This window comes from Triturus cristatus, chromosome 10, assembly GCF_964204655.1.
Source record: "Triturus cristatus chromosome 10, aTriCri1.1, whole genome shotgun sequence".
NCBI classification, from domain to species: Eukaryota; Metazoa; Chordata; class Amphibia; order Caudata; family Salamandridae; genus Triturus; species Triturus cristatus.
In genome coordinates, this window is record NC_140593.1 from 1,246,700,209 (window position 1) to 1,246,714,079 (window position 13,871).

The 13,871-nt window shown below is 49.6% G+C and overlaps 1 protein-coding gene across 1 annotated transcript in view; it reads right to left on the bottom strand.

The window, feature by feature from the left end:
* The window catches only part of SMC1A (structural maintenance of chromosomes 1A), a 294,818-nt gene that overhangs the window by 182,750 nt on the left and 98,197 nt on the right, over nucleotides 1-13,871 (bottom strand). Inside the window, exon 11 of the mRNA XM_085629913.1 lies at nucleotides 2,472-2,651. Coding sequence (XP_085486039.1) covers nucleotides 2,472-2,651 — 180 coding nt within the window. The remainder of the gene's footprint in view (nucleotides 1-2,471; nucleotides 2,652-13,871) is intronic.

Below are 13,871 nucleotides of genomic sequence, written 5' to 3' on the forward strand. Positions count from 1 at the left end.
GCTCAGTAGGAGAGTGTCCAGTAGATGGGGACCTCGTTCGGCGGACACATGTCCGGATCTCGAACATCTTCGGTGCCGTGGACGGCGGCAAACCAAAAGTGATGTTGGCTGGTGCCGGAGGTGCCTTTGGAGCCTTTTTCGGGTCGGGGCCCGACGTGGACTGGAGGGCTGCCCGTTCTTTGATGCGTTGCAATGACGCTGCAACTTGTCGCACCGAGAACGCCGAAGTGTTTCCGTAGAGGTAGGCGTTGACTGCTTCGGAGCCACAGGATCATGAAGTCGAGGAGAGGTAGGAGCGGTCGACGGAGTCGATGACCTGACCCGTGTCGCTGCCTTCGAAGTGGACTCCGATGGAGCGGCCATTTTAAGTTTGGTAGTCGGGGCCGACTGCTTCGGTGCCGGGGGCCGAGGCGCTTTTGTGGGGCCAACGGCCCTCTTTTTCGGGTCGGCACCGACATCCGCTGCAGCGAGTTCGGCGCCGAAATCCCGTTTAGGGCGTTCGGAGCCGATGGACTGTGCCGGCGTCGAAGGAGTGGAGGTCTTCGAGGGCTTCGAGCCGACCACTGCCAGTTTCACTTTCAGTTTCTGAGGAACTGGTGCGACGATTGGTTTCGGTTTCGTTGAAGGGAAACCAGTCTTTTTCGGTATTAATGGCTCTTGCTGGATGTTCGAGGCCGGGCCAAAGAACTTATGGATTGATCTCGGGTAAGGCCCGGAGGCGATCCCTTGACCGGAGCCGTAGAATGACGCACTTTGATAGCCTCCGTTTTGACGGGTAGGCCCTGCTCTTCACCAGAGCGGTCTCCTTCGGCCCCAAAGGCCTCACCGTAGTCCCCTACCTCGTCGTCGGCTTCTTCCCTGTGAAAAAGCTCTTCATCGGCGTCTTCCGATTGGGAATCGTGTTCGGAAGCGGGGCTGGAGTTTATTTCTTCCACGCTTTCAACATCTTCGTCCTCGGTGCTGAAGATGTTGGCCGGGGCCGGTGCCGATTGCTGCGCTTCTAATCTCGCTGCCCGTCGATTCCGGAGAGTCTTCTTGGATCGGAATCGGGCACAGGCCATACATGTCGATTCGTCATGATCCGGCGAGAGGCATTTGTTGCACACCGGGTGGACGTCGATGTGGGGATATTTGGCGTGGCATAAAGGACACCGCTTGAATGGGGTCCTCGATTCCATCGTCGATGTAATGTCGATGGTCCGATGAAACGGATCCGAAAACTGGAAGAAGTTTCCAAACTAATTAAGAAAGCTGTCGACACCGAGCGGGAACAGTACCGACGAAAGCTAAAGGCCTTTTGGTCTTAAACAAAATTTTTCCTAACTTGAGCTAGGATAAGCACATCCGAACCCAATGGCGGAAAAAAACAATCTGGGGATGGAGAGGATGCCCATGCGCACTGTGGTCCAGGGGAGGAGTCACCTATCTCAGGATACTTTGAAGACTCTTCCAGGAAAACAACGTGCAAACATCCGGACCCAACACTAGGCGGCGATCTATGCACAGATATGAATTCAGCAGCCCACATGCCTCGAACAAAGGGATTTTCGTGACACTCCATTTTCCTCCACCCGATACTAGTGCTCACCCGAGATTCTCTCCATTCCTCCCCATCTTCTTTCCCTAAAGTACGCTCCCATTTACAAATTAAACATCTTTCAGTAAAAATCTCTTCCCTCTTAAATGCTTCAGGCAAGCGGTTTCACCCAATGTCATACCAAGCAAAAAAACTCCCTGGAATGTCTGCAGTCAGGCATTCCTGCCACGTCTCTTTTATGGTTGTTTCCATCGCAAGTGTGGCCCCCAAAACCTTCAGCGAGACTGGCGCGTGTGTGGTCAGTGCACCCACGGGTGCAGACAGGCATGCCTTTGGTGTGCTCTCGGTGCACCCATGCACCAGTATGCCTTAAATAAGCTGTGCCAACCCTGCCATCAGAGCCAGCAAGCGAACCATACTAGTACAGCTCATGAGGAGTGAAAAACTAGCAGCGGCGAAGCTCTCAAAAACAACGTGGCTTTCACCGTGATATACTCTATTATTGTCCTCAATATTGCTCTTCAGCTCCTTCCAAGTCCAGGTCAAATTCCACTGAGATTCACCGCATTTCATGAGATTGCAGCAAAAAACCTCATTAAATGCTACCACCCAATCCCGTTCCCAAACAAACGCCCTCCCTGATCATTTCCAACGTCCAGCTACCCAAGGGTCCAAAAGCACTTTCCTCATCTAACTCACAGCTGCCTAAAAACTCAAAATGTCATATACTGTTTATATTTCAAGCCCAGGTGGTAGCATTCACAGGCAACGCTCTTTACTCCACACCATGCAGCTCAGACAAAATAACAAATCTGATCTCACAGTCAGAACTCTGCACCACGTACATTACAAGACCTGCACTCACACCATGCTTAGTCCTGTGCTATCACAATCACGGAAAGCTGCTGCTTGACACCAGGTTCCACCCCCTCACCTTGTGCCTCTGGTATCCTCCGAATGCAATGCGACGGGCGTCCTCCACATTGTCACAGACCAGGGCATTGCCACAGGCGTACTGAAGAGCCTTCTTAATGTGGGGCGGTTCATATCGAATGACGTCAATGATGAGCTTGGCCCCTTTCAGCTCTCGCAGTTTCTCATCAGTGGGCTTCACCTGCAAAGAAAGAGCAGACAAATGAGAACTGTACCTTCAATAGGTATCCACATACTCGGAGTCAGCAGAAGCGCATCTGAATGGCACCTACCAGAGACGGCACTAACTGTAGATGATTATATATATTTTTCACTTAAAATATACCCAATGGTGGGTCGGATTGATTTCTTGGACTACTGCTACCAGGAGGTATTGTGCGATGACATAATTTGAAAATCTATTTAACGATGACAAAATTTGAAAATCTATTTAATCATCTTACCTGTGTGATGCAGCAGCCATTGAATGCCATGCCTGTGAACAAGACATAATGTCGAACGCGTTGGGCGGCGTGCTGTGATTTTATGCTCTTGGGCTGTATTAAAGGAATTTGAAAGCAGCTTGGGTGTGCCGCCTATTGTCTCCCGGGGTTTCATGGGAGGCACTTGGAAAATAACATCCATCCATCTATCTGGCAGTCGCTTTAGTTAGGACCTATTATCCATAGGAAATCCGCAACATTCTATATGGAATAACTTTGGCGCCGGTTGACGAATCTTCGCAAAATTTTCAAAACTGGTGGGGCGCTCCGGTCCGCTCCTATCCTGAAAGTCTCGGGGTGATTAGTCAAGCGGGGCCGAGAAAAAAGGGGGTCCCAAAACACGTTTTCCCCATGTAATTTTCCATAGGAACCTTTAATCGCAGCTACAGCCCAAACTGCTGAACGGAATTACACCAAATTTGGTAAAGAGGTAGCCCTTGGTTCACACTCGTGCCTTTTGGTTAAATGGTGTAAATCCGTTCAATTGAAATGTAAAAACACATAGAGATATATATATATATATATATATATATATATATATATATATATATATATATATTACCTACTGGCGATAGCCAGTAGGTAGTTATAGTTAGGACCACGTTTCCATAGGAAAACCTCAACATTCTATTTTGAATAACTTTGGCGCCGGTCGACGAATCCTCGCGAATTTCTCAAAATAGGTGGGGCGCTACGCTCCGCTCCTACCCTGAAAGTCTCGGGGGGATTCGTCAAGCGGGGGCTGAGATAAAAGGGGGGTCCCAAAACGCGTTTTTCCCATGCATTTTTCCATAGGACCTTTAGAACGAGCTACAGCCCGAATGGCTGAACAGAATTACTCAAAATTTGGCAGAGAGGTAGTCCCTAGGTCAAGGAAGTGCCTTTTGTAGGTTTGGTGTAAATCTGTTCAGTAGATTCTGAGAAAATAGCCTTTAAATCAATATATATATCTGAGCCAGCTTACGGTACGCTTACCGTACGCTTACGGTAAGCGTACGGTGGCGTGCGCGAGCGCGATTCTGATTGGCTCTTAGATCTTAGTAAACATTCGAATCGGCCGAAACCAGGAAGCGGCGGCCGCCATTTTGTCTCTCGCACTGAGAGAGATTTTTAAAATCGGAAGCCCAAAAACATGTAAAGGGGCTGTTTTGACAACTCCCTCCCACATAGTCATGTGGAGGGAGTCCCCAAACATCCCCCAAGTGCAAAAACGGTTTTATTTTTTTTTCGGCAATTTCACGGGGTACGCTTACCGTACGCTTACGGTAAGCGTACGGTAAAAAAATAAAAATAAAAAAAACACTATCCACACTTACCCCACCCCCTGTGCTTTTGGTGGCCGAAGGCCACCAAATGTGCTGGGCTTATTACAATGGAAAAAAACACTATCCACACTTACCCCACCCCCTGTGCTTTTGGTGGCCGTAGGCCACCAAATGTACAGGGCTTATTATAAGGGAAAAAAACTTAGCATTTAAAAAACCGTACTAATTCACTGAAAAAACCATAGGTTTCACACACGTTATAGTTAGGAATTAGCATTTAAAAAACCTTGCAAATTCACTGAAAAAACCATAGGTTTCACACATGTTATAGTTAGTGGAAATTTTACTGATAAAAAACCAATGAAATTGCCCCGTTATAGTTAGCGCAGGCAACTATAACTCACGCGACCGCAATCCTCTGCTGATGACATATGTGTCTTTATGAAAAAAAAATATTTGTAATATATGTATAGCTAAAAATGTATGGAAGAAGACATGGGCAAATAAGTGTCTAAATACAGTATTAGCATCAGCAGAGGATTGTGGTCGCGTGAGTTATAGTTGCCTGCGCTAACTATAACGGGGCAATTTCATTGGTTTTTTATCAGTAAAATTTCCACTAACTATAACATGTGTGAAACCTATGGTTTTTTCAGTGAATATATATATATATATATATATATATATATATATATATATATATATATATATATATATATATATATATATCTATCTATCTATCTAGGGCCGCGGATTCTCCCGAACACGAACTTTATGCTAATTGGCTGTCAACACTTCAAACCAGGAAGTGTTGGCAGCCATCTTGCGCCTCGGTAGAACCGAGGCACAAGAAAGCAGTGAAAGAAACGTGAAAAACGCGGGATGCGTTTAGGATCCGCTCATCCCGCCGCAGAAAAAAAAACACAAAGCGCGGACCCCCGCACTTTGTTTTTAAATATCCCCCAGGGGGGCCAAGTCCCGGGGGCAATATGCATATTGTAATGGGGGGGCCCCAGCCCCGGGGACCTCCACCCCCCGGGGCTTTTCTGAATTATTGGGGAGGGGGCTCTCAGCCCCCCCCAGCCCCGGGGACCGCAACCCCCCGGGGCTTTAATATACATGTGTTGGGGGGCTCAAAGCCCCCCCAAAGACCCAGGGACCGCCACCCCCCGGGGCTTTAATATACATGTGTTGGGGGGCTCAAAGCCCCCCCAAAGACCCAGGGACCACCACCCCCCGGGGCTTTAAAAAAAAAAAACCTGTGTGGGGGCGGATTGAGTTTGAGCCCCCCCCACACGCCCCAGAGACCGCCACCTCCCCGGGACACTAAATATTTAACAAAGATGGCACTTTCTCACAACCACAACACCCCTGGTGGCAGCCAGGAACCGCGAATCCAGCCCACTCTGCACCTGCCGAGCCCGGCCTATGCCCGAGAGGACAAAGACCCTGAGGACGTCCCACCGGCGATTCTGACCTGGAATCCAGTGCCCAAGGACCCTCCTCGACGACCCAGACGATGCCTGCAGACTCAGAGCCAGGGACCCCTCCAACCGCAACCAGCAGAGGGTAAGATTTCCCGACGTCCAAAGACACCCCTGCACCCGGCACCCCCCGGCCTCCTGTGCCCAACTCCAGGGTGCCTACCTACCCTCCAAGATCCCAACTTACCCCTCGAAGTGTTTGTCGCTCCAGAAGATTCACCGTCCCCGAGCCTGCAGCCTTTGTTCCCTTTTAAAGATCTCCATTGAATAACATTGAGCGCCCAACAGCTCAAAAGCACCCTGCACCCAGCCGCCCGAGTGGCCCTGGCAGTGTAACCTCTGCACCCATCTACTTCCCCATTTGCCCTGAGCAAGTGACCAGGAGCCCATCTCCCACAGCTGCGTGGCCTGCTAGTCAGCAGCCACCAACCAAGGCCCCCCTGCCTCCCATAGGATAACATTGGGACTAACTCACTCTGCACCCGGCTGCCGCTGCGCCACTGAGGGTGTAACAACTGTACCTACCTGACCCTGGGAGACCCCTGAGTCTGTGCCCAGAACCTTAACTCTGCCAGTTGAGTACTTACCCAAAAGCAGATAACTCAATTTTCTCCATAGGGTAACATTGACTGGTTTCTTCTGAAATTTCTTCTAAGTGTGGAGTTCCTAAAACTTAAAATATGCACCAAAAATCAGCTGAGTAACGAAAACGAAAATACTCACCTGCTATTAGGAGAGATCCCAGTGCTGGATCTTGGTGCCCAGCACTGACTCTGAAAAATATTCACAACCGTACTTACCAGTAACCTAATTTTCTTCCATAGAAAACCACTGACTGTTTTTCTGTGAAATTTCTTCCAAGTGTCGATTTTTGCAAAATTTAAACATTCTTTAAAAATCGTGCTAACTGTGAGAACGTAATTGCTTACCTGTTTTAGATATAGGTCCTAGTACGGAGTCTAGGCACCCAGTACTGGATTACAAAAGTAACGAGAACCTACTTTACCTGCAACTTGAATTTTCTCCCATAGGGAATCATTGACTGTTTTCTATGAAATTTCTTCTGTCAACTTTTAAAATAGTAAAATATTGCCTAAAAATCACAACAGTAACTAAGTCGAAATTTATCACTTGTTTCTAAAAACTGTCCCAGGGCTGAATCTAGGATCCAGTCCTGGAGTTACAAATGTAATCCTGAAAGTAATCTATTGCAAATAACTTAAAACTTCCTTTGAGCTCAATGCATTATTATGTTTGAAATTGTGTTGCCTATTGCAACAACCTGTAACCAGTATTTACAAAAGTCAATAGCATATTGCAAAAGTATTTACCTAAAGCATCTCATTCTGAGAAAGTATATTTTAATACCTATTGTTGGTTCTAAAATAAGACATTTTTTTTATATAAACCATTGGCCTAGAGTTAAGTTATTGAGTGTGTGAGACCATTTGCTGACTGAGTGTGTGCAAAAAATGCTTTACACTGTCCTCTGATACTGCCTTACTGCTCGACCAAGCTACCACTTTAGAGAATAAGGTTATATCTAATTTAGCCTCTGGGGACTGTGGACTCTGCACACACTGTACCTATTTGGGAACAGTGTATACAGAGCCACTTTTTCACAGCGGTTTGAGCAGAGCCACTGCTCGTGGGAGTCCCAGTCTCTAAGAGGGTCAAGGCAGGCAGGTCCTCCGGGATTCTTGAGGTTGCTGTCCGCAGGAGACGCCGGGATTTAGCAGAAGCAGATTCAAGGATCAACAGGCCTGTAGGGCTGGGGCCAAGTCAGTTGGTGTCGTCCTCTTGTTAGCAGCTGTACGGCAGGTCGTCTTCTTCTTGGTCTTCTTTCTTGTTTCGAAATCGGGATCTGAGGAAGGAAGGTTCAGGGTGCCCCTAAATACTAAATTTAGGGGTGTTACAGGTAGGGGGAAGGGCAGGGACCAATAGGTCTCTGTCCTGGCGTGAGTACACCCCCTATCCTGCCACTATCCTGTGGGAGAGGGGCAGGAGCCTATCTCTGATTGGGCAGGGCTCCCCATCCTCAAGATGGCCGGGGCCTGGAGTTGTGCTTCAGCTCGCCTCTCCCACCTGAGGGGTGGAGTTGGCACAGGCTGGCACACCTTTCCTCACGTAGGGTTTCCCGCCAGTCTCCCTGCCAGAGTGGGAGTGAGAAAAGGTGGGGGCCAGTTGCTAAGTACAGTAAGTAGTCTGGAGAAGCTCACAAAGGCGGTATGCCTTTGAAGCTTCCCCCTGCCCATCCTGGAGGGGGGGGGGGGAGGGGGGGAAATGTGACCTAGCACCTCGCCCAGGATGTGCATTGTTGCAGGCCTAGGAGAGCGGGGGGGCTCTCCACCCAGGGGTTCAGCAACATGTCTGCTGTGTGGCAGCCTCTCAGACAAGACGTGGATTGTAGGTTAGGTTTCAGGGGGCATCTCTAAGATGCCCTCTGTAGTGCATTTTACATTAAATCCCACACTGGCATGTGCTGAGAAGTTTGATATCAAACTTGTTAGTCATCAGTGTATCCATTATGGTGCTGTGGAGTTCGTAATGACAACCTCCCAGCACCATATACTCTTAATGGCATCACTGCACTTACAGTGCCCAGGAATGGCCCTGGGTACTGTAGGGGCACAGGGCTCATGCACCTGTGCCCACACCACTGGCATAGGGCACCCAGCTAGTGGTGTGGAGTCGTTACTTTGGTGAATATTTTAAGATTTGAAAAGTCCACACTTAGAAGAAATTTCAGGAAAAAGCCAGTCAATGTTACCCTATGAAGAAAATAGAGTTATCGGTTTAAAGGTAAGTACTCGACTGGCAGAGTTGAGGTTCTGGGCATAGACTCAGGGGTCCCCCTGGGTCAGGTAGGTACAGTTGGTTCACCCTCAGCGACTCTAGGGCGGCCGGGTGCAGAGAGAGTTAGGCCCAATGTTATCCTATGAGGGATAGGGGGGCCTTGGTTGGTGGCTGCTGACTGGCAAGCTACGCGGCTGTGGGAGCTGGGCTCCTGGTCACTTACTGTGGGGAAATAGGTAGGTGTAGAGGTTGCACTGCCAGGGCCACTCGGGCGGCTGGATGCAGGGTGCTTTTGAGCCTTCGCGCGCTCAATTGATTTCAATGGGAAATCTCCGGTTTAGAAAAAGACTGCAAGCTCGGGGATGAGGATTCTTCAGGTGCCACCACCACTTCGAGAGGTAAGTTGAGTAGTTGGAGGATAGGTAGGTACCCCGGGATTGGGCAAAGGGGGCCGCGGGGCGCCACGTGCAGGGGTGCCTTTTGGTGTTGGGAAATCTTACCCTCTGTTGATCGCGGTAGGGGGGGCACCTTGTTCAGAGGCTGCAGCCTTCTTCAGGAGTGTCGAGGGAGGTCCTTGGGTGCCGGACTCGGGGTCACAGTCGCCGTGGGGTCGTCCTCGTGGTCTTTGTTCACTCCGGCACTGGCCAGACTTGGCTGGTGCAGAGTGTGCTGGGTTCGCGGTTCCGGGCTGCTGCCAGGGATTAGAGGTAGGTTTTGAGTAGAGCCTCTACTCATGGGAGTCCCAGGGGCTTAGAGCCAAAAGGTAGCCAGGTCCTCCGGGTTTGTGAGGTTGCTGGCCACAAGAGATGCCGGGTTGGAGCAGGAGCAGGTTCGAGGGTCGACAGGCCGGTAGGGCTGGGGCCAAAGCAGTTGGTGTCTTCCTCTTCTTAGCAGCTGCAGGGCAGGTCTTCTTTCTTCTTGCTCTTCTTTGTATTTTTGGAATCTGGAATCTGGGGAAGGAAGGTTCAGGGTGCCCCTAAATACTAGATTTAGGGGCATTACAGGTAGGTGAAGGGCAGGGACCAATGGGTCCCTGTCCTGGGGTGGGTACACCCCCTATCCTGCCTCTCTCCTGTAGCCTAGTCCTGATAGGGTAGGGCTTCCCATCTTCAAGATGGCGAGAGATCGGAGATGTGCTTCACCTCGCCTCCCCCACCTGAGGGGTTGGGTTGGCAGGCTGGCACATCCCCTGTCCTTATTTGGGGTTTCCGGCCAGAGCTTCCCGCCAGAGTGGGGGGTTGCAGTGGCCTGGGGAAGCTCACAGAGGCGGCATGCCTTTGAAGCTTCCCCCTGCCCATCCTGGGGGAGGAGTGAATATGCTACTTACCAGTATGCATCTGTTCTTGGCATGTAGGGCTGCTGACATTCATATCTGTGCATAGATCGCCGCCTAGTGTTGGGTCCGGATGTTTGCACGTTGTTGTCCTGGAAGAGTCTTCGAAGTATCCTGAGATAGGTGACTCCTCCCCTGGACCACAGTGCGCATGGGCATCCTCTCCATCCTCAGATTGTTTTTCGCCATTGTGGCAGTGATGGAGTAGATACAGAAAGTGATGACCATGCTATACAGTAATTCTGAGAGCTGCAGCTGCTACAGGCGCCGGGGAGGAGGGTGGGCGATATGAATGTCAGCAGCCCTACATGGCAAGAACAGATGCATACTGGTAAGTAGCATATTCAGTTCGAGGCATGTGGGCTGCTGAATTCATATCTGTGCATAGAATACATAGCAGTACCTCCTATTAGCGGCGGCCACCAGTGCCAGCTGCAGCGGTCTGAAAAAGAGTTTTGAGAACAGCCTGTCCTACAGCTGCCTGCTGTTTTGAGTGTACATCTACACAGTAGTGTTTGGTAAATGTATGTATAGTGGACCATGTGGCTGCTCTACATATTTCCTGTAAAGGAATGTTTCCCAGGAAAGCCATGGACGCCCCTAACTTCCGTGTTGAGTGGGCTCGTGGGGGAATCGTTAATGTGCGTTTAGCCTTTTGATAGCAAATTTGAATACATTTAACGATCCATCTGGCTATACCTGCTTTGGAGATGGCGTTGCCTTTGTGTTGTGGAGAAAAGGCAACGAAAAGTTGTTTTGTCTTCCTAAAGTCCTTAGTTCTGTCTATATAGTACATGAGGGCCCTTTTCACATCTAGTGTATGGAGCATTCTTTCAGCGACATTTTGTGGATTCTGAAAGAAAACAGGCAGTTCAATAGTTTGATTCATGTGGCACTGCGATATTACTTTAGGCATGAATTTGGGGTTGGTACGCAGTACGACCCTGTTTGCGTGAACCTGTATGAATGGCTCTTGAATGGTTAGTGCATGGAGTTCACTAACTCTCCTTAAAGAAGTGATTGCTACTAGGAAAGCTACTTTCCAGGTGAGGAATTGAATCTCACATGAGTGGAGAGGTTCGAAGGGTGGACCCATTAGTCTGGTGAGGACCAAGTTGAGGTTCCACACTGGTGCTGGTGGGTGTCTCGGGGGAATTACTCGTTTAAGTCCCTCCAAGAAGGCTTTGATGGCAGGCACTCTGAACAAGCATTTACAATGCAATGGTCTCGACATTGGTAAAGTTAGAGCAATTGGCATTGCTCATGACATTATTTTTGTTTATGTTTTTAAAACATTTAAAGAAACGGCATTGTCATGAGCCTTTCTCCGAGGCACAGCAGAAAATGCCTCGGAGAAAGGGAGTGTCCTTTTCGGTTTGGGGGGCGTGTTTTGCTGTTGTCTCCTCCCTGAGACTTCTCGCAAAAAACACGCCCCCCGATCCGAAAAGGACGGGGCAGGATTAGAGTGACGGGACCTCTTCTCCAATGGCTGGCCAGCATTTACTAGGCCAGCCAATGGAGAACAGGGAAGAAGAGGGGCAGGTTCAAGCCCCTCTTCACCCAAGTCATTATGTCTCGCGAGCGAGACTGCGCAAGCGCAGCCATCGCTAGCCGAGACTTAAAAAGAAATTCAAGGGTGAACGTGGGAGAGGAGAGCCTAGAGCTTAGATATACGTTACAACAAACAAATGATGGACGGAATGCTGACAATGCAGACATTCTCCCCCAGTCAAGAGATCTGGGTTAAATCCATCGTTCTTTTGCCCACTACACCACCCCAGTTCAGACATGGCCATATGCAAATCAGTCTTGACCCTGTGCCTCATGGGAACAGTCCAGCCCGAACTGCCAAGCCATATCTTCCCTTGACCGGAATCAAGCATCCTAGGACCGGTTTCTGGCTATCAGCCGTCATCAGCCATGATAGCTTGACTCCAGTGGCGTAGTGAGCACGGGTCCCACGTCTGGGAATACCCATCCCACTTAGGGCGAAAAGCGTTACAACAAACAAATGATGGACGGAATGCTGACAATGCAGACATTCTCCCCCAGTCAAGAGATCTGGGTTAAATCCATTGTTCTTTTGCCCACTACACCACCCCAGTTCAGACATGGCCATATGCAAATCAGTCTTGACCCTGTGCCTCATGGGAACAGTCCAGCCCGAACTGCCAAGCCATATCTTCCCTTGACCGGAATCAAGCATCCTAGGACCGGTTTCTGGCTATCAGCCGTCATCAGCCATGATAGCTTGACTCCAGTGGCGTAGTGAGCACGGGTCCCACGTCTGGGAATACCCATCCCACTTAGGGCGAAAAGCGTTACAACAAACAAATGATGGACGGAATGCTGACAATGCAGACATTCTCCCCCAGTCAAGAGATCTGGGTTAAATCCATCGTTCTTTTGCCCACTACACCACCCCAGTTCAGACATGGCCATATGCAAATCAGTCTTGACCCTGTGCCTCATGGGAACAGTCCAGCCCGAACTGCCAAGCCATATCTTCCCTTGACCGGAATCAAGCATCCTAGGACCGGTTTCTGGCTATCAGCCGTCATCAGCCATGATAGCTTGACTCCAGTGGCGTAGTGAGCACGGGTCCCACGTCTGGGAATACCCATCCCACTTAGGGCGAAAAGCGTTACAACAAACAAATGATGGACGGAATGCTGACAATGCAGACATTCTCCCCCAGTCAAGAGATCTGGGTTAAATCCATCGTTCTTTTGCCCACTACACCACCCCAGTTCAGACATGGCCATATGCAAATCAGTCTTGACCCTGTGCCTCATGGGAACAGTCCAGCCCGAACTGCCAAGCCATATCTTCCCTTGACCGGAATCAAGCATCCTAGGACCGGTTTCTGGCTATCAGCCGTCATCAGCCATGATAGCTTGACTCCAGTGGCGTAGTGAGCACGGGTCCCACGTCTGGGAATACCCATCCCACTTAGGGCGAAAAGCGTTACAACAAACAAATGATGGACGGAATGCTGACAATGCAGACATTCTCCCCCAGTCAAGAGATCTGGGTTAAATCCATCGTTCTTTTGCCCACTACACCACCCCAGTTCAGACATGGCCATATGCAAATCAGTCTTGACCCTGTGCCTCATGGGAACAGTCCAGCCCGAACTGCCAAGCCATATCTTCCCTTGACCGGAATCAAGCATCCTAGGACCGGTTTCTGGCTATCAGCCGTCATCAGCCATGATAGCTTGACTCCAGTGGCGTAGTGAGCACGGGTCCCACGTCTGGGAATACCCATCCCACTTAGGGCGAAAAGCGTTACAACAAACAAATGATGGACGGAATGCTGACAATGCAGACATTCTCCCCCAGTCAAGAGATCTGGGTTAAATCCATCGTTCTTTTGCCCACTACACCACCCCAGTTCAGACATGGCCATATGCAATTCAGTCTTGACCCTGTGCCTCATGGGAACAGTCCAGCCCGAACTGCCAAGCCATATCTTCCCTTGACCGGAATCAAGCATCCTAGGACCGGTTTCTGGCTATCAGCCGTCATCAGCCATGATAGCTTGACTCCAGTGGCGTAGTGAGCACGGGTCCCACGTCTGGGAATACCCATCCCACTTAGGGCGAAAAGCGTTACAACAAACAAATGATGGACGGAATGCTGACAATGCAGACATTCTCCCCCAGTCAAGAGATCTGGGTTAAATCCATCGTTCTTTTGCCCACTACACCACCCCAGTTCAGACATGGCCATATGCAAATCAGTCTTGACCCTGTGCCTCATGGGAACAGTCCAGCCCGAAGATATTCCAGGCAACGTCTCGAAGGAAAACAATCACCTCGAGGAAGACGGGGAACATGTTTCTGCTGGTGCTTGGGTTCAGAGAGCTGCATCTAGGCGCACAGGCATAATGTGGAGGCGCTTTGTGGCAAAAGGGCAACTTTAGAAATGTGTTTTGAGACTGCTGCAGCTACCACACCAATCACCCAAAAATATTTCCCCGTACGTATTTCTAATTAGTTGCAAAGATATGTTGGTATTTTTAACATATTTCATTAAC